The following is a 25,879-nucleotide window of genomic DNA, read 5'->3' on the forward strand; positions in this document are numbered from 1 at the left end:
TGCGCGCGCAATCACACGTTTTGCGTGTTTATAATTTGCAAGTACATGTAGGTGTTAGTGTATTCTCATCAGCTTGGAGAATACGAGCAGTTGGTGGAGTTTTTCAGATAATTTTAAATATTGTTTTGTGAATTTGTTATTATTAAAAAGGTGTCGGATAATTTTCCTGTTCTGGAGTCATGGGGAATTGTTTCACAAACGCTAACAGGCACTCTAAACCCTTTGAAAAAAAATAATGTTGACACTTTTCAGCTTCTAGTATATTAGCATGATAAGTATGTGTGTATTTGGGTGATAGTATTAGCAATGATGTGGAGTATCAGTATTGTTATAAATTAGCTTGTATTTATACCAAACCATACTCACACCTGTTAATAAGGCGGCGGAAACATCCTCACCGAAATCCTCATCCTTATCGAAATTCTCATAGATGGGTTACCAACTCAGCAGTGACAACATGTTACACCTGTTTCACGCCCTGAAATGTTTTAGGCAATTAAAAGAAAATAATATGTTAAAAGCTCCAGAAGATTAAAAAAACTTTTGATATTATTTAATTGTAGCGGCAGCTTAAGTATCAGGTTTTTCACAGCATTTTAGTTCAGTCCTAATCAATCTAATCTAGCATCCCTTAGATCATTTACTCAAGTGTATAGTTAGTGTGTAAAAATAGAAAAGATCAAAGGGACAATACATGCAATTAATTTATTGGTAATCAGTCCTGTCTTCCCTGCAGTATAATCCTGCACACACGCATCGGTAGGTTGTGTTTTCATTAATTCACTCTGAAATAACACAGCAACGCCCTGCCTCGGGTAAGCTGACACTGTGATGTACTTTTTAAGACGAAGCTGCATATGTTCCCTGTGTGTGCGTGTGTGTGTGTGTGTGTATGTGTGTGTGTTTCACCATCTATGAGGTGCTAATGAGGCTTTACATTGTCGTGTCTTTTTAAGCACCCCTGTAACTTCCTGCAACATAAAATAAAAAAACAACAACAAAAAGCTATTAAACAAACGGTCTGAAAAGGTAAAGGACAAGAGCCGCCTTCTTCTTCTCCTTTTTTTTTAAACGGTGTCACATGTGTGTTACATGCAGTGTGTCTGTGTGTGCGCACATCTATGAGACAGAGTAACAGAGTGTCAATCACTGGGTACCGGATATGATGTGTGAGCGCCAAATGTCTGTTGCCATGGCAACAAAGCAAACATCACACTGATGTAGCTTGTACATAACACAGAATATTCACAAATAGAAAAGGCAGTCCCCCCTTTTTTCTGTGTGTGTGTGTGTGTGTGTGTGTGTGTGTGTGTGTGTGTGTGTGTGTGTGTGGCACGTGTGCTTGTGTCCCTTTTCTCTGAGAGAGGAAGAACTTCAGCAGGCTCACATGTTTTTACTCTCTCACATGTTACTAACGGCTCCTTCTTTATTACATCTTGGGCATCTTTAGTCAACATTCTCAGAAAATGGAAACAATCCAGGATAATCGGAGGGGGTTTCCTTTAATTCAGGCGTGTAAAACTCTTTTTATTTTATGGGCCACATACAGACTAATCTTATCTCAAGTGTGCCAGACCAGTAAAACCACTGCATAATAAACTATGAAAATAAAGCCCTCCATATTGTTCCCTAGGTGTAAAGAAATGCTCTCAGAATATGTTCATCCAAGCCGTGAAAGACACCCTTTACCCCACTGCAATTTAAATATGGCAGACTACGTAAAGTATTTTTTCTTGTCATTTATTCAGTGATCTAGTTGCAGAATATATGAACAGAAAGAATGTATTAGTGATTTTTCCAAAAATATAGTCCATATAGAGTCAGTTAAAATTTACTAATCACAAAAAACACAATAGGATTTTATGTCTTTATGATTTACTTCTAGAAATATCTTGATTTTCCAGACATTTTCACTCCTGCATATGTATTGCTGGCATCGCCACAAAAGGAAAAACAGTGTGTTTTATTAAAAAACTGGAATAATTAACTTAACTGCAATTTGCACACTTTGCAAGACTATCCAGTGGGCCGGATCGGACCCTTTGCTGAGCCAGTACATATACCTGGGCAGTATGTTTGACACCCCTGGTCTAAATAGCAGCAGCTGCTTCCTCATCTTCTGCTGCTGTCTGTAATTTTTAAAGTTGTCTTAAAATCAGCAGAAAATATGTGACTTTTTATATTTAATGAAAGTTAGTGTAGCCTTCTTTAGTGACGACTTTCATCAGTTCAGCTCTGAAGTCGGTGAAGAAGATGTTTATGGCGGGGGGTTTTGTGTATTTGTTCTCTTGTGTCCAGATCACTAGTTCCTTTCTTCTCTATACGACCATGTAGTGAAACTACCTCTCTGTGCAGAATCATTGTAAGCATGAACGTTTTCTTAAAGAACACCTTTAATTATTAGATTTATATTTAAATATTATTTATATGTCATTATTCCTCAGCATTTTTACCAAATCTTCATAATTCTTTGTCTCGGTGTCACATGCACACGCAGTTTGTGCAACATGGAGTAAACATGTCACACTCCCTTAAGAACACGTGAATATACTTTTTCGCACTGCTGTTCTGCACTTCGATGCATCTTTTTGACGTTCGCCCGCCTTCCTCTATCTCATTTTTGATTTTTCTTTCTAAACAATTATGAGACTTTTTTTTTTAACCCTTTGCTCCATCGCATTGCAGTGGCTTCGCTTCCCCTCCTTTTACACTTCGCTCTCTTCATCCTGGTCTACCCGGATACGGATACCCGGGAATAACATCCCCACTCCCTCCCGTCCCTGCTTTACGTAACGCTTAAAGCCCTGCATATCCTCCCTGGCCATGGCAACAACCACATCTGGATCACGCAGCCCATCTAGACTGGCACCAAAGCAAATGTGAAGCCCTCAAGACTTACCACAAAAGTCATGTGCAATCATAATCCTGTTTCCTGATGGACTTTGGGGAGATTCTCAAAATGCATTGGTGCACTGGGATTTTGTAGTCTGAGGTGGCTCCAAGACTTTGAATGTGTGCATGTAAAGTTAGAGCAATATTGAGATTTGTTACTGCTTCTTTAAGGTTTCTGTCAAACCCACATTGATTATTCTTTTCAGGTGCTCCTCATATGACAAAGTTTACAGCGAGTTTGTATTTTCCTTCACAATTTCTTCTCTGTCCTTCATCCCACTCTCCTCCTCTCCTTTCCCTTTGCATCTCTACTTCCACAGTCTATGCACTTGCTTTCTGGTTTGTTTGCCATTTATCTGCAGGCTAGTAGTGCCCCCAGATGGTCAGACACATACATTACAAGTTCCCTCACTCAGTTGATGGAGGGATCTGGGTCTTAACTTCGTGTTTCACATATTTTTCCTGCTGCTCATCATTTGATGTTGGTAGCAGTGTTAATGAGTCTTGGAGAGCCTTTTGCATTGATTCTATTCAATTCCCTAATGTGTGTCATTCATCAAAGTAATCAGCGATGGAGTTGTCTTTTTTCATCACTGAACATAATCTGTAGTCACAGTTTGTTTTTGTTTTTTTTAACTTTCAATGAAACTGGAACAAAATGAGGAGCGAATCGAGCATCTTAATAAAGCCCCCACAGAGCCGTCCCTCCTGGTATCCGTATGCCACATAACAGCGATTGGTTTATTTTAATGCAATAGGTGGTGATGGTCAGTAGTAGAGTTGTGACCGCGGGCGACATGGAGAACCTGTGCCCAACATAGCTGTTGCCATGGTAACTGCAAAAGACTGGTGGATCGAGTTATAATTGGACGGAGCAAAATGGTGGGTTGTGGGAGGGAGAGACAGAGGACAGGGGTGGAAGATGAATTAAGGGATGAGAGAGATGGGATGGGAAGAAGGAGCGAAGGCGGTGCTCCGCCTGCACAGTGCCAGTGTAGGTAAAGACGAGGAGGAGGAGGAAAAGTTTCTCGTGTGATGTCACGAGGCGTTTGACAGATGTAATTGGGGGGTAAAGGCATGCACACATATGCACATGAAAAGCATGATGTCTGTGAGAAGAGACAGCACATGAAAGCTGCTGAACACCTACACAGATACTGCACCACCAGCACAGCAGCAGGGAGAGATGGTGAAGCCAAGCTTTAGGGGAATTTCTCTTTTACTGTTTGTCTTCACACCTTCTATCTTAGTCTTACCAGTCTGCACCACTTATCTCTTGTTTTATGTGACTAAGTGCTAAAATTCTGTGGTTTCCCACCGTGTTGATTTCGCCTCCCTTGCATATGCAGCTTCTTGTGCACGCGATCAACTGATTTTCTTATCTGCACATCTTTTGCTCTGAAAAAGGTATGACGGCCAGAAACCGTTAATCTACTTTTGTGCAAATACATGTGCAGTATTATTACAACACTAAGTGAACTGGAATTGTGCCGTACTCAGACCAGGATAAAGGAAAAACCCATTATTCCGCTCTGAATAATTGGTCAGATGCAGTTCATTACCAGTTATGTTTACCCAGGGTTGCAACCACTGAACAGCCACAGCAATCTTTCATCTCCACCCCTAACCCTCTTTCACTCTTTTTTCCTTTTCATTCTCTGAGCCAAGCTGTCCAGCATCCCCTCCTTAACACACCATGTTTGCTTGATTGACTTGTTGAGAGTGCAGTGCAGTTGATAAGCTTTAGTCTCTTAGTCTGTGTCTCTAATTCCAATCAGTTTAATCCTGTCTAAAACACCCCAGGCTTAAAAGAACACACAGTCACCCCATACTTTTACATTATGCCAGAATGGAGCACACCACAACAGTTCTTCTTCTTTTTTTTGGTTTTTTGTTTCAGGTGTTAGAAATTATTTCCTCTTTATGCATAGGGGCACTAGAGTGATTAAAGTTTTGTATTTTCCAATTACATTTTATTTCTGTTTCATTCTGAATGTTTTGAATTCAGGTCAGTTTCAGTTAGTTTCCAAAGTGGTTTTGCTTGTTTCAGTTTAGTTTTTACTGCTTAGTTTTAGTTCGGTTTTTGTTAGTTTTTCTATGTAATTTCTAGTGTTTTTAAAGATTATTATATTGGACGTGTGCCCCAGGGGTAGGTATTATAATACAAGCAATACTTTACAGAAACAGTTGATTTGGTCATGTAGACACTCTGATTCTAAATAAATGTGTCCATAAAATCCTCGTCAAACAAGTTGTGCTTTTCAGATGTGACGAAAGACTAAAAGTAAGGAAATGTCCTCAATACCCTTGAGTTGCAAACATTTCCAAATACTCTTATAGAAGTGTAACCCAGGACTTAGAGGGTTAACTTTTTTACTACTAAGGGCAGCTGCTGCCAGTGTGTCTCTCAGCCTTATTGGTCAGGTCTCAAGCTCCCGATGTGCTGACTGGCTGCTGGTGATAAATTCAGTCCCTCCCAGTATTGTATTTGTCTTATGGAACCATTAAAAAGGCTGAGAAGCAGTTCTTGCCTCATATAGTGCAGTGAGAACCCACATCACAAATACCCATCCTCTTTCTATCTGTCTCATCAGTATAATGTCTATAAAATCTATTTAAATGCTTCCCCTTTGTCTGCCCCATCTCAGGCCTCTCACACCCTTCCTCCTTTTGAAAGAAGTTCTGTTTTCACAAGTTGTTTTCTCTCCACCCCCCCCCCCCCCCCCCTCCCCTGAAAATGACTCTCAGTCTATTTTTACCCTCTGGTCCTCTCCACTGTTAGTCTGTTCCACCCATTTTTTCCTCTCTTTCTAACCAGTCCTGCTCTCCTGTTTTCAATTCTCTTCTTCTTTTCTTTCCCTTTTCCTCCTTGTCCCTGTGAGTGTTGCATCAGAACATTTTTAATTCTGTCTTGGAGGAGGCACATTTGCATGATGGAGAGATGGAAAAATGTTTGGAGATTTGAAAGAGTTTTTTATTGTGGAAAATTGCACCACTTGCCTCGTGGCTCTTGGCTGTGTTTCTGAAAGCAAACGTGTAGCATCACCAGAAAATGGTTATATGTATTTCAAATTCCTTTTTCGAATGATTTATATGTCTAACTTGTAATGACCCTGCATGCTTATCTAGGTTTATTGGGTGGGGGTATGCATTGCAATCTTGACCCCAAAGCCCTCATCAGAGTCCACCCCCTGTGCAGATTCCCTAGAGAGACCGAAGCAGCGTGACAGGTAAAGCGCAGATAGCACACTAGCGCCTCCCTGCATGTGTGGTCTTCTTGTGTATTAAAACTGGAGCAGAGCATTAGTAAGGGGGCGGAGCTTCTCTAAGTTCTGTTAAACTATTGGTTGGCCTACATCTGAGTTTCGGCGTTTGATACGCGCTTTCACCCACCACTCAAGGTTTACTACGACTCCTCCACCAATGAAAGAAAGAAGCACAAAAATACTCACTTTTGAGGCCTTACACGGACTCCAGCTCGTGTTCCCATATCGATACAGTGAAAATATTTATTAACTATTATTGAGTATTTTAAAGAAGCTTCGAGATTAGAGGGAGAAGAGGTTATAGTTGTAACGCCGGGTGTAATTTGCATATGACTGGCATTCCAGCGCACCCTTCCGCCAATCAGCGTGCGCGGCGGGTAGATGACGGTTCGACGCCAGGGCGAATAGCCGAATAGTATTCGCCCAGGGGGGGCGGGACAAGGCTGGGCGAGGTTGACAGGACGAGAAGGGGAGGGGTACGAGTACAGGAGGTGTGTGGGGGGGGCAAGCAGCCTAGTTTACAACAAGAGGAAGAGGAGGGAAAGAGAAAGAAAGGGCCAAGGCTTGCGCGCGAGAGAGAGCGAATGAGGCAAAAATAAGGGAGTAAACTCGGGCTGGGAGGTGTGGAGATGTGATACAAGGACTTTTCTGGGCCAAAACAACACGAGTAACAGCAAGTAGTCAGCGGACTGGACGGTGTGCGCGCCGATGTCGTCCGCACGAAGTGGCTAGCTAACCTGCTGCAGACAGACCGACCTCTCCAACGGCTATCACCCAGCGTCGCGGGTTTTAAAGCCCCCACCCCCCGCCGTGTTCTGGTCCTGTACTGGGGGGGCATCTAGAACCGGCCACTCTTTTGCTGCCTTGAAAGCTTGATCGAGGAGGAGTAAGAAAAATACAACAGCAACTGCGATTCATCTCCCCCCCTCCCCTCCTTCCTTTTCTCCTCGCTGACTTGAGCCAGGAGTCCTCACCGTGGTCGCTTTCATCGCTGTGTTGTAGTCTCATCAGTTGCTAGCTAACGTCAGGTTTGTGGCCAGTTTCGTCAGGCAGGATAGGAACTGCTAAATCGGAGACAGTACAGGTGGTTTTCTCGGTAATCAAACTGATGGATAGCGGGATTGTGAGCGCAGGGTGATGGATGAATGCACCAGATTTACGGTAACGATGTCTTCTTATGAGTGGGAACAAATACAACTAGTTCGGTGTTTCTTTTATAGGTGTTAACTGAATTGCCTGGTTAAAACAGGTGCATATCGTAATCCCGAGGGGGGTGGGGGGCATATATCAGAGAAACAAGTTTCGGAGTAATGCACTTAACAGACAGTGCTCGGCGGGTTATATTTGACGTCAGTACATTTGAAAATAGGGTTTTATAGTTGCGACATGAAAATAATTGCGTTTCTTTTGCCCGTGTCTGTGCGGCGGGTGCACGACCAGGGGCGTTCCCGAGAGGTTGGTCCAATTTGGAGCGGTGCACTTGAGGCTCCGGTTATTGCAAGAGGCAGCTAAATTTGCCGTGATTTCTTTACCCCCCCTCCTCCCCTTTTTTTTTCTTTTAAAATGCCCGAATCAGCAAGTGTTGAAAGTCGGTGTTGAGGGAAACGGCGAACACTTGGACATTAAGCAGATTCACAGTAGTTGGAAATAGAAGAATCACTTGAGCTGTGATCACCCCACTTTGCTTGTTGCAGCGCTGTTTTACCCTGATCGATACGGCGCTCTGTAGCTGTGCGAGTCCGGGACTTCATGTGCTTCTAAGTACCTGCCGAGCCCCACCTGCGCAAAACCGTGTAGTAGCGCAGAGCACGTTTTGACATGGCCCAGAAGGACTGCGTAGTTCCCGGGTGGCTGTATCAATCCAGGCCGTGGATGGGCTCGAGGCCTTGTTAACCCCTTCATGCCCGGGCTGCTGTAGTAATGTAAACAAACAGGGAGAGAGGGCATCGGGGGTAATTAGACCAAAGGGAGGCGGAACCCTGCCTTCGATCATAATCGTCTTTTTTCAGTGGCTCGTCTGTACACCGCTACATTCGCACAAATTTAACATTATTTTGTTTTTTCTTACGAATCGTTTACAGTACATCCTGTCCACTGATGTTTGTTCCGTGTGCGTTATTAGATTGCGGCATACTGCGATACGGATATATGGACTCTTATCTCGTATTTTAGTTAGGTTAAAAATAAATAAATAAGGATACCTCTTGAAGACCTCATCATGTCGGGAAGTGATGCAGTTATTCTTCTGAATGATGGCTGCAACCTGTAGGGATGAAAGGGATCCAGACACACTATGAGCTTCCCAGATTTTTGGAGTAAACATGTTCTCTTACCTGGATATCTGCATGTTATAGAATAAAGATTTTAAAAGGACTCATTATCATTACGTTTTTAAAAAAAGATTTTTTCTTTTGAAAACATCAAGGATTTCGTTCAACAATGTTCTCATCAGAGAATCCTCAGTATCTTCGCCAAGGATTAAGCATGTTTGGTTAGTCCATACCTTATTGTTTACCTGAAGTGTAATGCAGGTACACAGTGTAGTGCCTTTCTGAGTGTTTTTGTTAATGTATGAAGCATTTTTATCTAGAGATTCTTTCTTTCTTTCTTTGTTCCAGTAAAGGAAATAATGAGTTATACAGCATTTGTTTTATTTATGACATTTGGTAATGGCTTCTGTTCTCCATTCAGCCTGTTATTGGGAACAGAGAGTCCTTTTGTACATCTGCAGTTTTTGGAATGATTTAACCAGTTTAGTGGATGGAGGTCTGATCTGTTACTGTGGTAGTACTGATATTACTGGTAGCTTTCAAAGCACTGGTTCTTTCTTATTCTGCCATGTAACCACCGACCTTTACCTACTATCCCAGATGTTATCCAACCTGTGGTTAGATGGCTAAAATTCAAGATGCTACTGTGGCCAAAGTACTACTGCAAGAAGTACTCTGTTGTTGTCTGTCTGATTTTTAGTATTTTTTTGTTGTTTTTCCATCCAAAATAATATAACATTTGTGCTTGATCACATTGTAAACTAATTGGTCATTGAGTAGGAATGCGACTGTGATGTAAGTGTTACAGTGACTCCTCTAAATAAGTAAGCTGTTTCTTGATTTGTTAGTACGAATGACAGATTGTTTTGAATCTGAATTCAAGGCAAGGCCTCATATTGTGAATTTATCAGGCAAATTAATCTGAATTCCTTTTATCTTCTGCAGTGTGGACCAATGTAGAGCCCCGGTCAGTTCCAGTCTTCCCTTGGCATTCATTGGTCCCCTTTCTGGCACCTACCCAATCAGATGCTACTTCTCAGCCAGGAGAGGGCCAGCACCCAGTCAACCACCCTCAAGCAGCCAGTCTGAAGACGGGTAATGTTTATATTATGACTGACCTAGAAGCTGTAAGGAGGAAAAAAAAAAGGTGTTGTCACCAGTTTCGGGTTATTTTCCTTTGAAACTTCAGCAGCATTTACTGCTTACTTTGCCCTGAATAATATTCATATCTTTGTTGTTTTTCCTCAGAGTGTCAGGGGGTGGCAGCGCTGCCACAGGAGCCTGCAGAGGCACCTCCCACTGTAGAGAGAGGTCCCCCATCAAGGCCTCCCCCTGCTTCAGATGAGCCGCCTCCAGAGAAAGAGAAAGGAGATACAGAGAGGGAGAGGCCTGACAGTGAAACTGAGAGTGATGTGGATGACCCGTAAGAGCAGGGTTTTTTCTTTCTTTCTTTCTTTCTTTTTTTTCACTGTGTTGGGATTTTGTGGGTGAATCTGTCAGGCTAAAAGAACACAGAGAGATAGAGGCAGCACAAACCCTCATGTTTTATCTGTTAAAGTGGTTATGTATTTGTCCAAGCCAGCTTTCACAGTAATTTTCTGTGTGGTGCTGTGTACCCACACATACAGTAAGGGAGTGTGATATTTTCTGTATCCTTGCGCTAATTTGGGCAGAACAGCTCAATGCCAGAACAAAGCAGATGGGAACAAAAGCATTCCATCTCTGGTTTCTATCACTATATGAAAGGCAGTGGCCAGGCTGTCAGACATTGAAATGGATTAGCTATCTGCTGAATCTGCTGCTGTATCTCATGGGAGATGAACTACTTGTGCTCAGTTTCTACATCTCATAGACTTGCAGCTTTAAGGTAAATAATACCCGATGTTAAGTAGAAAATTACCGGGTTTTTAAATATTAGAGATGGAAAGAGAAGAAGTGCTAATGGGCCAGCCTCCATGTGGGTATGGAAAATTAAAGATTATAGACACAGAGATGTTTTTCTGTCTCCTTTAGCTTCCTTCCAGGAGTCGTACAAGAGCAGCCTCTCTCTACATCACCAGGAAAGAGACGTACTCAGTCGCTCAGTGCGCTGCCCAAAGATGGAGACAAGAGCAGCCCTGGAAAGGTGGTGTTTGTCTTTTTTTATTCACTGCATCCACAAAAACACAATTCTCAGTGTGTCCTTAATTAAGCTATGTCACGTAATATCTGACTGTTTTTCTTGCTCACTCTTTCAGAGGGAGAAGGACCACATCAGGCGACCAATGAATGCATTTATGATTTTCAGCAAGCGCCATCGAGCATTGGTTCACCAGCGTCACCCGAACCAGGACAACAGGACAGTCAGCAAGATTCTTGGGGAATGGTGGTACGCTCTAGGTCCTAAAGAGAAACAGAAGTACCATGATTTGGCCTTCCAGGTATCCAGATGCATACAGAAAGATGTACATAATTTTAGAAAATGGTTCAGTTGTATATCAGTTTAGATGCATACCTGTCCCTTCTCTTGGTCTCAGGTCAAAGAGGCCCACTTCAAGGCCCACCCAGACTGGAAGTGGTGCAATAAAGACAGAAAGAAGTCCAGCTCTGAAGGTCGTGGGGTACCAGGGAGCAAAGACATTAGAGAGAGGAGCATGTCTGAATCCACAGGTTGGTCAATATGCAGTATACATTTACAGAGATTCTCATATGCCCATTATTCTTCAAGTCCTTATCAGTGATATTTTTGCCTTGGGACAGAGCCCCATTCTGTCGAGCTGAAGGGTGTCGGTCCAGGACTGGTGGGTGTGTCCGAGAGGAGTACAGGAGAAGGCCATGCGAGTCAGCTTACTCGCCCCAGAGCCTTCTCCCAAAGTGCTGTGCACAGCCTGGAGCGGAGTGACAGGGGTAATACGCAAGCCCTTGCAGAACTGGCACAGGTGAGAGAGGAGAGCAGCTCATCAACTGAGAATATTGAATATTGAATGTTGAAGCTTAGTATTTTTTTTAAGAATAAATGTAAGGCAGCCATTACTGCTACCAGTTCAGTCAGTAATTAAAAGATGTGTTTTGTGAATTCATTTTGTGAAAAGGACAAAGTTTAACTTTTTTGTTCCCAGCAATAGAAGATGTTTTCTACTTTTGCTGGGAACAAACATGAAAAAACAGTTTTGGCAGTAGGATGGTGCATTTTCAGTCCCAGACTGGCATCTTGAACACATTTAACACGCTGCTACATCAAACCCAAATAAGGTTACAACAAGAAGGTCATCCTAATATGTCTCTTTTCTCAGATGTGTGGGGATGGTGGCAATCAGTTCTCGAGCCATGCCCCTCCTTTGGCACAGTCTCAGCGTGGGGTCAGCGAGGACATGACCAGTGATGAGGAGCGCATGGTCATCTGTGAGGAGGAGGGAGATGATGATGTCATTGGTGAGAAATGAATACTACTGTGCTCATGCAGCCATATTAGATTAGAGCAATTAATGTGTTAGTAAACTGCTTCCAGCAGCACTGAACCACACTGCGCATTGTCATCTTCTGTATGTTTAAAAAAAACAAAACACCCACTCAGTACTAAGAGGTAATGTCAGCAGTTAGTTCCTTGTGAAACAGTCACATGTTGTTTAGTCTCTCCTGTTATTGGCCACTTTGACATTTCAGATTTTAAGAAGTGAGAGCAGTTTCAGACATGCCCCAATTATCTGATCATTTAAATGGTAATTATGAGCAGCTGAGTGTGAAAAACTGTTCATGTCAGCTTCTCGCTTGTAATTACAAGTCTGAAGTTTCAGGTATCACTGACATTAACAATATCCTTGCTAAATGGCTGCAAATGCACATCATCTGGGATTTGCATTAGAAATAAAATCAAAAATAATAAAGCGAGTTCAACCTCTTTTGAAAGAGCTTAACTCTGTAACAGCAAAAATGGCTAATTAAAGTTGTCTAACTGGTCTGACTACAAGATTACAATGCAAGCTGACAACCTTGGGTAAGAGGTGCTCTCTGCTTTCTCCCAGTATTACATGAATGCATCATACGTTTTCCCTGACCTTTTGAGTGGATGTTAAATTTTAGGGAATATCAAGTGTAGCTGGAGTGTGTGCTTCTTTCCACAGAGGACCCTTATCCTAGCAGCTCCATAGACCTCAAGTGTAAGGAGCGTGTGACTGACAGCGATAGCGAGAACGGTTCGGGTGATGAAAGCGATCGAAAGGTAATGGCATTGATAGCTATCAGTTTAAAACACACAGATTTCTTGAAACATTTTAAAGGTGATTATCCTGTGTAACATCTGTATATTTGTCCTTTTCAGAGAGTTTTTGCTCCAGTCATTTGCTCTTCTGCTTCCTCCTCTTCCTCACACCATACTCCTCATGGTAGGAGTGTCTCACTGTCCTCTTACCCCACCACCAAGCGCTATGATGAGGGGAGATCAGGAGGGGGAGCGTTTTTGGACCACAGGAGGAAGGAAAGAGCAGAGGGAGAGAATAAGGATGCATTTGGAGGGGAGGAAGGTGGAAGTGGGCAAGCCTCTTCTCTCTCCCTTTCTTCTGGTCAGTCAGTCATGTCCACTTCTCCAGCCGGAGGGCCTCTTCCCTCATCAGTAAGTTCGCTGGGGGCGAACCCACTCCTGAGGGTGGCCTCTACAGTGGTGACCAATGTAATGCGTCCTGTTATCAGCACACCGCTCCCTATTGCCAGCAAACCTAGAGATGGAGCCACTTCATCCAGCCCTCATCCTTCCGAAAGGAAGTCTCTGACTCCCCAGCAGCAGCCGCAACTCTTGATTGGTTCAGCTTCAGGAGGCGGGGCCACAGCCACAGGGGGTGGGTACTATTCTTCGTCATCACCCAGTCCAGCTATGGGTCCAGGTGGTGTAGTGACTAATTTAGTGTTAGGAGGGGCTTTGCCTCCCCAACCCTCTATACAGCTTGTAACCCCCTCCCCACAACCCCAGCCATCTCAGCCGCAGGCTCTTCCACCCACTGCTGTTTCAGCTCAGCATAGCCAAACCAACGGGCCCCTGCCTCTGCCCCTGCTTCAGCCCCAGTTCCTTCCTGCTTCCTCCCTGGCACCTGGGAGTAAGGCCATCACTCAAGTCCAGTACATTCTGCCTACCCTACCTGCCAACACCAACCCAAAGAGTCCACCTCAGCAGCTCAGCCAGCCAACCAGTGTCTTCAACCTGCCCACAGCTCCACCGACACATGTGTCCTTGGCCAATGGAAAGCAGCAGGGTACAAGTCCACTGACGGGATACACGTCCAGCTCAGCAGTGGGAGTCGGCCCAGGAACTAGAGGTGAAAGCTCTAACAGGAGACACAGCACTGGAGCTAATAGTCTGTGTTGACTTCTAATGAAATGCTCATTCCCCCTGTTTATCCGCGTTTTCATCAGTGCAAGCACAGTCTCCGGCGCTCCAGGGTAAAATGCTTGTTCCCATGGCAACAGTGCGGACCGCGCCAGCGCCTGCCCAGCAGTTTCCGATTGTGGCTCCACCTCTTCCTGTCCAGAATGGAGCTCAGTCCGGAAGCAAGGTCAGCGGTGCTTCACTGATGACGTGTTTTTAAACTGTAGCCATTTTCTTATTAAAGCTTTATCTGAGCAAAGCTGCAAATGAACATTTGTGTTGGTTCTTCTATCTTTATTTTTTCCCCCCCAGATCATCCATATAGCTCCTATGCCCGTTGTTCAATCTCAGCTGCCTCAGGGTGGAGCAGTACATCCTGCCAGCCCCTTCCCTGTAACAGTGGGCACAGCTGCTGTGGTAGCACCAGGATCAGCCCCCTCCCAGGCTGTTCTAGTGCCACCAGCACCTACAAGGTAGGAGATATCAAACTGCAGGGAGACAGTGAATATGAATATGGGACCAATAGTTCACCAATAGCACTTGGTGACAGTGGGGAGGAAGAACTCCTCTTTAAAAGGAAGAGACCTCTATCAGAAACAGTTCTAAGGAGGGGCGGCACTCTGCTGCAACCAGCTGGGGGTTGGGAAAGTAGATGAAACCAGAAAGAGGAGCACAGAGATCCCATAAAGAACAAGGAACAAAATAAACACCACCATCACCATGTTGGCACTCTTTAAAAATCATTAAAAAAATATTTTTAATTGTGTGCTTGTTTGTAACCTTGTGGTGTCATATCTTTCTTCTTAATTAGAATCAGTAACAAAATTTCTTTAGGTGCAAAATATAGTAATGTGATTAAAAAGAAAAAAGTTAATGTGTTAAAAACAGAAAATTTTAGTATTTAAAGAACTTATATCATGTCTGCTGCCTTATTATGACAGCTGAGTAATATAACACATGCACAGCTAATCCCTCCAACTGTTTCTTATGAGAAAGAAAGCATGATCTGTTGAATAGCCCTTTGAGCCAAAATTAAAAGAGGCATAAGAAAAGTGTTTTGTTCACTGAGAACATTGTTGATCTGGCAGTGCAGGGCAACAATAGAAAATAAAACTAATCTGAAAAGCACCATCGATTTACCCACATTTGCCCCCCTCTTTGGATTTTCTTTCGTTCCACTCACTTTAAAAATGAAAATCCAGTAAATGCTTTACCTATAAATTACACAGCATGTGAGCAAGATGAGGAATTAGCCGGCAGCCAAATGTTGACCTATCCGTTTCCCATTTTTCATAGCTAACTGGAACAGCTTTAGTGCTGTCAGCCTGTGTTAAACACATTTTAAATTCTAGTTAATAAATGAAGTGAAACTTCCAGTGTGGTTATTGGGGCTGTTTTTCACTACTCACAGTATTTCTAAACTTTCCACTGCTGTTCATAACAGTCGTGTTTGAATTGACATAAAGCATTTATATAATGGAGACTGATGTTTGACAGCTTAAAAGCTATTTTCTAACAGATAGATAAACCCAGCAATGCAACACATCACATGTCTGAGAGCAGCTGTAAACAAATGTGCCAGTAAGGCTTGACTCAACTCTGATTAACAAGCACTCATTTATAAACATATGCCAGCCTTGTGCACCCTAGTCCCCAGTATCCCTGAGCTGCAGTTGATCTCTGTAATTGTTCACTTATTGGAAGTGTCTTTGCATTAGGGCTGCAACAATTCATCGAGTAGCTCAATTACAAAAAAATCTTTGAGGCAAATTCTTGGCTTTGATGCTTCGTTTGCACTCAGTTGTCACCGTGTAAGCGTGAGCGTTTCACCCACATTTGTGACTAAAAATAGACCCGCAGTAGGAATGTATTTAGGAGCACATGTGAACAAAAAGTATTATAATATTAAGGCCATGCAGCCCCCAGTTTTTCCACAAAAAGACTGATAGTACAACAGCAGCAGTAAAGATGATGCTGTCGTAGTTTAATGTGGAGCTGTCGTCAAGACTGTGAGCTCAGGTGGCGTAAAAGAAAACAGCAGCATTTGTTACTTTAATCACTGTAAAAACCTTTACTTGGGAAAAAGCTGCATGCAAAGCTTTAAACCCACCTGTTCAACAAGCTGCAACGTTTTAGCTGCTCACTTCCACCGCCATTTATCTTAGACTACAAGGAATCTACGTTAATGCTATAGAAGTTCACATAAAATATGCAGATGAGCTGTTAACCTAATCTAATACGTTTAATTTAAATTAGGCAGATTGATAAAGGCTGCAGCTGGCCCACTTTCTATCACAGCGATACCTGAAGCAAGCAGGGGTGAATCTAAAGGGGGGTATAGGGTGTAGTAAACCCAATACCCTCCTTTACAGCTTATTTCAAGGCTCTAGTAATGTAAAATATATATAAAAATAAAAACAAAAGTTAAAACAAAATTCAAAACTTGCTTTTGTTTTTTTGTTTGCATGGGCAAGTGAAACTCTCAGCCACTGACCTGGGGCTGTTAGGTTGGACACTGAATTATTATTATCATTAATTATCATTAATCATTAATAATTATTGGAACAACCTCCCTCAAAATATTAGGCAGGCATGCTCTGTGGAGGTTTTTAAAACTAAGTTGAAGACACATTTGTTCACCCTATCTTACATGTCTTAATTCTATGCCTTTTACTTTTTAAATTCTTACTGTTTTTAACTTGTATTGTGTTTTTACTTGTACTGCTATTTATCCCTTTTATTTATTCATCTTTTTAGTTTCAAATAGCTGTACAGCACTTTGTTTGAAAGCGCTTTATAAATAAAGTTATTATTATTATTATTATTATTATTATTATTAACAGCTACACTATCAGAACATCTGTTTTCTGAATTGAGACATGCTGCAGCTCAGCACATGGCAAACAGTTCAGTTCAAAGAACGTTTTTCTTCATTGCAGCCACCACATACAAGACTTAAAGACACATACACGTGAACACATAGCAAATGTACCTCATCCAGGAGGTACAATCCTGTCAGAACTCAGTCTGAAGTCCTTTGTTTTTATGTACCTTTTTTTTTTTTTATTGCCAACTGTCCAGGGTGTACCCTGTATCCCCCCGCTATGATAGCTGTGATAGGCTCCAAATTTCTGTATTTGTTATCTGTCTATTTTTGCATTTTGCATTTTTAATTTTTTTTAATTTGATTTTAATTTAGCAGTTTAGTTCTGTGGATGGGTGTTTAATTCAGTTAAACTATTAAAATTGGTAATTTCTAAGGTGTAAACCAATGAGCAATCTCATTAATAAGGCAAAAGTATTTCTTATCCGATAACTTACTTAATTAATAAGATACTCGATTAACAAAGAAATCAATAGCTGCAACCGTATTTTGCAGGCTTTCTGCATATGACAGATGTGCTGTATATATACACATAAATACTTAGAGGGAACACGTTGATCCTCCCTTTACAGGTTTGCTGCTGTGCTTTCTTTGATGCAACATTAAAATGGAGAAGGCAAGCCACGCGTGCAGCTTCATTCACAATCTGTAGTAAACATCAGTTAACCAGCGATAATTCCCCTGAAATCATTTTGAGCTTAAAGACACGCTCTGTCTCCGTGTGCACTCAATTTGTTTACTTCCAAAATAGAAGTTAATCAGAAGGAGTGTTTTTTACATGACGATTTTGCCCACTGGCTAGATAATAAAAGGTTTATTCAGCAGTTTTAGACCAAATGAAATACTTTCTAAATGGGCCAGTTTATGACTTCCAAGGTTTTAAAAAAGGCACTTTAATTCCAAACAGGCTTTTACTGCAGTTAATGGGGAAATAAAACTCTCTGAGTAATCACCGACAATATCATAAGTTAACAGCTGAGTTATTAAAAAACAATATGCTATATTTTCCTTGTAGCATATAAGCTGAAGCTGTGTAGCTTCTCCATATTTCCTGTAACACAGTGAGCAGACAACACGAGAAACCGAAATTCCAGTAGGGGTGCAGCTGTAACACTACAGCTCTATTCTGGATATGTTAGTCATGCTGCTGGTGGCCCAAGTTGCCTCTGCCTGCCACCCCCACACTACCTCTCATCTCCTCTCACTCACACACACACACACACACACACACACACACACACACACACAGCACTAGTCATCTAGTGCTACTTGCTGTGATGTACACTCACCAACTGACCCTCACTGCAGCACTTCTCTTTTTGTCTTCCTCTTTCCTTCTAATCGTGTCTCTGTTCCCTGCACTCTCAGTCTGCCTCATTATTCTACTGTAACATGGGCTGTCGCTGCCTCTGCACCCTTCCTGACATTTCTTATTACAATAAATGTCATCCTCCTTCCGCCTGCTTCTTCTTCTTCTTTTGTTTTTTTTTTTTGTCCATTTTATAATAATCACCTCACCTGTATCTGTACCTCCTGTCCAGGATCACCTACGTCCAGTCCACTCCAGGGATACCATCCACCCTGCCTCTAGTCTCCAATACAACAGCCTCCTCCCCTTCGCAGCAAGCTCTGCCAGTTCCTGGGTCTGCATACGTACCCTCGCCCCTTGCAACTCTTGGGTTCACAGCCATTGCCCCGCCTGGACAGACGCTGGTACAGCCGCTGATTGCAGGTCAGAGCTGTGGAAAAAATAATCCAAAGATCCTGGGTTGTTTTTTTTTGTTTTGTTTTGTTTTGTTTTTAATACAGCAATTCTGTATTTTGAATACATCACGCTGTGTGGGTCACATATGGTCCTCTGAATAATGTTGATGTAACAATGCCAGCATCAAAGTGCATTGATGACTGATGACCTTTTCTGCTAGCTGAAACATACACTAACCCTGCACTCATGTGCTCTTTGGATGGTCCTGAGTTCAAAATATCTGCTTTAAGTAATACATTGATAGCGTCTTCCTGTTTAGAATTATTTTATTATAGGCTTTTAGGCTAATAAATAACGAATCTAGGTCACTCTACGAGGAGGGCAACAAATCGTTAAAAACTGTCACATGACAAAATAAATGCAAGCCTAAAAATTCATTTACTATGCATGAGTTTGTATCATTGTTAAACAAATTCTTCTAATGTTCACTTTACATGGTGGATAAGATGTTTTTGAGGATGAGATCAACAACTCAACTTTCCCTGACTTCCCAAGTTGCTTTTTCATCTTGGTTTAGCATTCATTTGAATTTTTAGCAGTAACACTACACAGCTTAAGCAACAAAAGTATAAAGTGATTAAAATTACAAAACACAGGTTGTTACTGGTCGATGGCACACTTCGTTACACAACAGTGTCAAAGACGTTGAGATAAGCTGGAGGACAAACCTTTTGTAGTCCCTTTTTTAAAGTGTGTAAACCATATAAATCATGTTTACAAAAAACATTTGTAAAGCTAGTTTTTGGTGAAGAGGAGCACTGACAGAACATCCTGAGTTCAGGGTTAGAGGACCTGCAGGGGAGAGGTGCACAGCCGGGAAGCAGGATGATCAAAGCACCTGGAAGTGCAAAGAGCAGCACAGCAGAGATGTAGAGGAAAAGAGGGCCTCCGCTAAGATCTTACATCAGCTGGTCGAAGCTGTTACGGTGTTGGGGTATATGGTGTCAGCTGTGGGGGGAAAATGGATGATTTTGTGCCCTCATGAAGGCTTATTTTAATAGTCTGAATTGGGGGATGTTTCTTTCCATTTAAATGTGGTGCTCCTGCCTCCACCTGTAGGCAAGGTAGCCCCTCACTCTGACCCAGAAAACAGGTTTTCCAATGCTCTTAGCTAATATATGAAATCTACTAGACTATTATGTCTCTGGGTATTTCCATGAGCTTATACAGTTACAGGCCACAGTGAGCAAAGTTCACAAACTTGTTTAACTCTTGGCCCAAGTAGTAAATTCAGTCTATTTATAGAGCACAGGGTTCAACAGCTTTTACTATCAAGAGCCAGTTTGGACCTAAAGACAAAAAACAAAAGTAAAAATAACTTAATGTGGTGTAAAAATAAGAGATATAAGAAAGGTGACACAGCATTTTAAGTATACATTAACATTACTAATAAGGGTAAATCTGTTACTAGTTGTTAGTTCTCTGCAGTGGGCTATTTATGATTATTCAATCCGTTAACAATCCCTTTTCATTACAATATTAAATGTTTTTGATTCATTTAGACCACCATTGGAAATAAAAGAGAAAATATTTACTTTTTAAACTTTTAGCACCAACAAAATGGAACAGTTGTCAAGTGGAAATGTCCAGTAGCTATGAAGACACAAAGGCCATTTTGAATCCTACCTGTGTTTGTACAAATGCTTAAGTTTAGCCTGTTTTGATAATAAATGAAGCTTAAAAAAAAGGCCTGTTCCCATTTTAACTAAACTAAACCTTACCTAATCAAAACCAACCATTTTATAGGCTAAAGTCCAGCTGTAGAAATCCATGTCCATGCACTCTTCCATTCCCCATTTTCCTCTCTGACTTTTCATTTTTGGATTTGTAGTACACAACATACTTGCATTTATATAGTAGTTTTCTAGTCTTATTAGCCACTCGAGCACGTTAGACTAAAATTCACATTATAAAGCTTTTTCACTCTGTACACTGTACACTTTTATCATAGCCAGTTTAGAGTCACCACTTAACCTAACATGTATGTGTGCAGACTGTGGGAGGAAGCCAGAGGCAAAGTGCACACAGAAAGCACATTTGACAGAGATGAAAAATCTTAATGCAGAACTACATCTCTCAGCTCCTACGAGATATCATATGATTACTTCTTTTTTTTTTGTGGCCTTGAAGAGTTGCAGAGTAAGAGAGCAGATATCTCTCTTGGTATTAGATGTACAGAAGTGCTGGGAAAAGACTTTTCCTGTTCAGCTTGACCTCTTCACCACCTATATATGCATATATAGTAAAAATAAGCCTCTGCATAATTTAATATTGTACACTTCCATGTCATACTCGGTTGGTTAAATAACACGTGTATATTATTTGCTTCCCGGTGTCTCTTTTCAGTAGTAACCTTCATCTGCATTAAAACTTTTTCCAGCATTTATTTAGTGCATGGCACTGTGGGAGAGTGGATTCCATCAACTCCATTGAACCAGTGATTTTTCACTTGTTAGGCCAATTTATAAATCACTACTTTATAGAGCCATTGCCAAAATTAAGTCTGATTTTTAACTATTTTTATTAACTTGTTAAAAAAAAACACGCAACAAACCACAAGAGTGTATAAATAAAGTAATCATTTTCATTTAGGTTAAATGGCCTTTGAATTAAAACACAAATTTTATCATTTAGTCCAAAACAAATATGCATTAAGTAATTTCAGTCATCCATAAATGAAGTGAGTCAATGTTAATTATGTGTAAATAACCTCATCAGTTACACCCTCAGCCTTGCAGAGCAGCAGAGAAATATACATTAACTTATGAGTAGTTTTGAGTAAAGTACGCATTAATGCTGTTAAACCTGGACTAATCCAGTTTGTACATTTTATTTATTCTCATATGAAATGAAGGGAATACACAAACAAAAAGTACTGTTAGCAGTGTTAGCTTGTATTTTTGTCCTTAATATTCACATTTCTATTTTGCTTAAATACATAAACAAACATATCTCAGTAAAATCTTGGTTCAGTGAGTCCAGGTGGAAATAAAACGAGGACAAATCTGGATTGATAGTTGTCAAGAAAGACTGTAATTTGTCAGATTATTGAGAGAAGAGAAGGAATAGGTATTCATCGTGTTGAAAATGTCGCAGATCATCATAGCGATGTGGAAAATTATGAGTTTTTTGCCCTCTTGGTTTCCTGTCTCCTTCATCCAGGTCAACCACCACTCCTGGCCACAGCTCAGTCTCCACAGCCCTCCACCTCAGCCCCTGCTTCAGGCTCCGGGGGCCAGATAGTAACTGCCATCTACCCTCCTTCACCTAGCGTCACCATGGCAACAGGGGTGGTCTCCATGGCAGCAGTACCCCCCAGCGTGGTCTACTCTGTCTCCAGCCCGTCGAGCGCTTCTCCCCACATCCTGCCCAAATACACAGCAACCCCCTCCATCATCACGCACCCACATTCGGACAGACAGACTGACAGGCACCTGCTTCCGGACAGACCTGCGGATCGACAAACTGACAGGCAGACGGAGAGGCAGGCAGAACTGCTGACACATTCGGAAAGACAGCTTGAGAGGCAGACGCAGCCCTCCAGCAGCTCAGCGGCGCCTCCCAGTGGCTCTGCTGGGTCCATAAGGCCCTGCAGTCCTTCGCTTCAGATCCAAACACCCGGTACAACTGCACCCACTGTTTTTTAACCTGCCACTAAAGTTCATTGCTTGAATGAGTGAGCGAATACTTTCATTCATAAATATATGTATTTCTTTTCTTTTTTACAGGAAGCACACCAGGCACACCCAAACTCACCCCGCTTCCAGTCAGGGTCCCACAGAAAGTGAAGGCAACAGTGGCCACCATTCCCGTAGGCAGCTATGAAGGAGGAGGCCGAGGGAAGGAGAGAGAGCGTGACAAAGACAAGGAGCGAGAGCGGGAGAGAGAGAGAGAGCGAGAAAAGGAGAGGGAAAGGGAAAGGGAAGCTGCAGCCAACAGTCATTTTGCCTTTGATCCTGAACCACCGGGGCAGACGGCGTCTCCATCAGCACATCCCACAGAGGAGCCAGCATCCTCACTGGAGGGCTCCAGTGCTGGAGACTCCTCTGACTCAAGAAACAGGGAAAGCACAACCGCCAAAGAGGTGAGGGAGCATCACATTCTGGCTTTTACTTCAAACACTACCAGAATAAAGTACTGAGCCGTAGTGCACGTGTAGTGCCTCTGTGTTCTTGAATAAAATGCCTGTATTGAATTTCCTGTGCAGGCTGGGTGGAAGGAGTCCCTCCCCTCCTCTCCTCTCCCTCCTCCATCAGCCACAGAGCCCGCCCTGCCACCTCCACAGACTGACAAAGAATGTCCCACACCCAAAAAGGTCAAAGCCCGCCCACCACCTCTAAAGAAGACCTTTGACTCTGTTGACAAGTGAGTTAATGCCTCTGTAAACCTCTGTGTTTGAATTATTGATGGACGGTGTATATATACTTGTATTCTGTCTTTGTGTGTGTGTTGGACTGGAAGGGTGTTGTCAGAGGTGTACTTTGAGGAACGATTTGCCGAGCTGCCAGAGTTTCGGCCCGAGGAGGTTTTGCCGTCACCGACTCTGCAGAGCCTGGCCACCTCACCTCGTGCCATTCTGGGGAGCTATCGCCGCAAGAGGAAGAACTCAACAGGTCACACAAAGCACTTTGGGATACTTTGAGGCTGGTGTCTGTAGAGCAGTTTCTTTGGCTTTCTGCTGATAATTACTGGACTTCAATAGTGCATTATAATTTTTACTTTAACATCCAAACTGTTGAAAATAATGCTCATTTTATTTATATCTCTCATTGTGTTTGCTTGGATTTAAATTTGTCTCCCTTCTGCTTCTAGATTTGGACTCGGCTACAGACGAGCAAATCTCCCCAAAGAGGAAGAGTCGGCGGCGTTCCAGCTGCAGCTCCGAGCCCAACACGCCTAAAAGTGCCGCTAAATGCGAGGGGGACATCTTCACCTTTGACAGAGCAGGTAGAGCACACAGAACAGCAAGGACAAGATGCAATATTCACATATACTTAAAGTGGACCTGTCACTTCCAGCTTTGCATGATTCACAGTTCAGAATTAGTGCAGCCTCTGATTAAAACAAGCTGATTTAGCTCCTCCCACTTAAGCCAGTTTTCTTCTCATTGGCTGCCTGTCACACACAGAAGATCAGAGCAGGTGGGGCTCCTGTGATCACAGGCAGAAATTAGATCTCTGTTCTCAGTAACATCATAAAGACAGGAAATTAGAAAGACTGTCTATACCTATGGCCTTTATAGCAGTACGAAGCCTGAGCTTTAGATTCACAAGGTTCAGTAATCTCTACAGTTCGATCATACCGTTGCCCTCCTTGGTGATAGCTAGTAGCTAACACCGTCGTTACTGGGGTGAACAGGAAGTAGGTTAAAGTACCCTTTTAAAGAATCATTGTTCACATTCTGTAATGCATTAAAAAAATTACATTTAAAAATCAATTAAACTCTTATCAGGATCATAAAAAAGAATCTATTTTAATGCATTAATGGGGAAATTAGCTAAAAATCAATGGTAGGCTATTGCTGATCACACTGAATATTATCCCTAATTTTTTACACACTAACCTCATTATTTTAAACTTGGCTCTGTTTTTAATATGAACATGCACTATTGTAACAGTGTATGTACAAGACAGTTAAGCATGATACTGTAGGTCTCCTTTAATGTTAATAGTTCATAGTGAGCTGTGATGCCTGTCATGATGTAGAAATGTAATGAGAGGGTTAAGGATTAATGAAGAGCTTGTTTTTAGGTGGGGATTTTTATCTTTTGTGTATTGATGACCTCCTTTTTAAATTCATTTAATTCGTTATTTTAATCAAAGTGAGTAAGCTTCCTTTTTTTTTTTTGTCACTGTGATATTAAAATTAGTTCAAATTCCTCTCAGGGATCTAATGGTTTATTATCTCCAGCTTCTTTCCCAGCACCAGATGGAGAAGACATCTTGACTGAACTGGAGTTTGATAAGGTGCCGTACACTTCCCTGCGCCGAACGCTGGACCAGAGGAGAGCACTGGTCATGCAGCTGTTCCAGGAGCAGGGCTTCTTCCCATCAGGTAAGACGCACCCACCAACCTCTTTCTCTCACACACACACACTCACAGATTTCTGGTTCTTCATTCTGGTTGTAGACTTCCTGGTGATTTTGTCTTCCTGTCTACAGCTCAGGCCACTGCAGCCTTCCAGACGAGATACTCAGATATATTCCCCACCAAGGTGTGTCTGCAGCTGAAGATCAGGGAGGTGCGGCAGAAGATCATGCAGACAGCTGCTCCTTCCGATGCCTCTCTTTTATGCGCCTCAGACTCAGCCGGCTCCATCGCCGGACCTTCTGGGTCTCAGTCAGGGGAAGGATTTGGGAGAGCGGGTGGAGACCCGCAGGATGAAGACATGGAACACGGGACAGAAGCGAGCCCAGAGGATCCTCGTGATTCACAAGATTCTTCTAGATGAGGGGAGCTGGCGAGTTCGAATGACCCAACCGGTGTCTGTGGACCTTTCCACCACCTCCCCCTACGCACTTTTCCTTATCAATAGTCTCCACTCTGCTCTCGCCAGATCACGATTTCTTCCCATCATCGGCAGCCGAATTCTGAGAGTGAGAGACATTTGTATGCAATGTCGGGACCTTTTTTTTTTTTTTTTTATAATCTGTGACCATTGTACCAAAAAAATAAAAAAAAATTTGAAAAGGACATCTTAAAAACCAGTGGCACAAAAACCACCACACATACACCCTGGAAAACTTTGAATTCTCACACTTGAATTAGCACTCTGTATTAACCCACCTTGGAGAAAGCTCCCATTGATGCCAGTAAACGAAGGACCATTGTGTACAGCTGCACTCATTTGCCTTGAAGAAGAAAGTCTTCCCGTTTTGGAGGGAGAAACACGCTCAACCCTTTCTGAGACGGTGAAAAGCGGGTGGTTTTAAGAGACGACGTTGTAGGTTTTGATATTTGTTTTGTTTTTAATAGTTTTAGAGGAGGAAAAGCAGTTCAGTACCTGCTCGAGGAACAAACCTGTACGTAGTGACTAACTGTTGTGAGCTCGTCTTTGTTTTTCTGCTGACATTCGGGGGCTGGGCCCTCAACAGCCAGAAACTGATTTGATTTGACAAGTTGTTGCAGTGGACCTGGAAAAGATCTGGGAGGGGTTTCCCCTCATATGTAGACCTTCAGGAGAGGCCTACTGGGAGTGACTGAAAAACTGACTGAAATTTAAGTGGACTTCTGGCAGTGCCATCATTCCTGCAGTTACCTGACTGGCCTCGTCCTCCCTCCTCGCGACTGACCCTAGCACATGCCAGCGGGTAGGGACGAGCATTCCTGTGCCTCTCATTCGCTAGCCATTGAAGGAAGGAGTGTCAGAGTCACCAGGCACATCCAGGCTCTTACTCGTAGGACCTCGATCCTCTGTTGCCAAGCAGTTTTATTACCGTTTTGGTTTTTTTAAAAAGTAATTTGAT

General features: G+C 42.5%; 1 protein-coding gene across 4 annotated transcripts in view; it reads left to right on the top strand.

The window, feature by feature from the left end:
- The window catches only part of cicb (capicua transcriptional repressor b), a 38,212-nt gene extending 13,348 nt beyond the window's left edge, over positions 1–24,864 (top strand). For 3 of the 4 annotated variants that reach the window (XM_063485711.1, XM_063485712.1, XM_063485713.1), the window contains exons 3-21: positions 9,374–9,523; positions 9,677–9,851; positions 10,442–10,553; positions 10,666–10,848; positions 10,945–11,077; positions 11,168–11,346; positions 11,701–11,839; positions 12,529–12,626; positions 12,726–13,713; positions 13,811–13,950; positions 14,076–14,236; positions 18,189–18,379; positions 21,575–22,033; positions 22,141–22,496; positions 22,620–22,777; positions 22,874–23,025; positions 23,225–23,359; positions 24,324–24,467; positions 24,575–24,864. In XM_063485711.1, coding sequence (XP_063341781.1) covers positions 9,374–9,523; positions 9,677–9,851; positions 10,442–10,553; positions 10,666–10,848; positions 10,945–11,077; positions 11,168–11,346; positions 11,701–11,839; positions 12,529–12,626; positions 12,726–13,713; positions 13,811–13,950; positions 14,076–14,236; positions 18,189–18,379; positions 21,575–22,033; positions 22,141–22,496; positions 22,620–22,777; positions 22,874–23,025; positions 23,225–23,359; positions 24,324–24,467; positions 24,575–24,864 — 4,343 coding nt within the window. The remainder of the gene's footprint in view (positions 1–9,373; positions 9,524–9,676; positions 9,852–10,441; positions 10,554–10,665; positions 10,849–10,944; positions 11,078–11,167; positions 11,347–11,700; positions 11,840–12,528; positions 12,627–12,725; positions 13,714–13,810; positions 13,951–14,075; positions 14,237–18,188; positions 18,380–21,574; positions 22,034–22,140; positions 22,497–22,619; positions 22,778–22,873; positions 23,026–23,224; positions 23,360–24,323; positions 24,468–24,574) is intronic. The other variant, XM_063485714.1, reaches the window with a different exon arrangement.
- The last annotated feature ends 1,015 nt before the right edge of the window (positions 24,865–25,879 follow it).

The sequence above is a fragment of the Pelmatolapia mariae genome, linkage group LG10_11 (assembly GCF_036321145.2).
Source record: "Pelmatolapia mariae isolate MD_Pm_ZW linkage group LG10_11, Pm_UMD_F_2, whole genome shotgun sequence".
NCBI classification, from domain to species: Eukaryota; Metazoa; Chordata; class Actinopteri; order Cichliformes; family Cichlidae; genus Pelmatolapia; species Pelmatolapia mariae.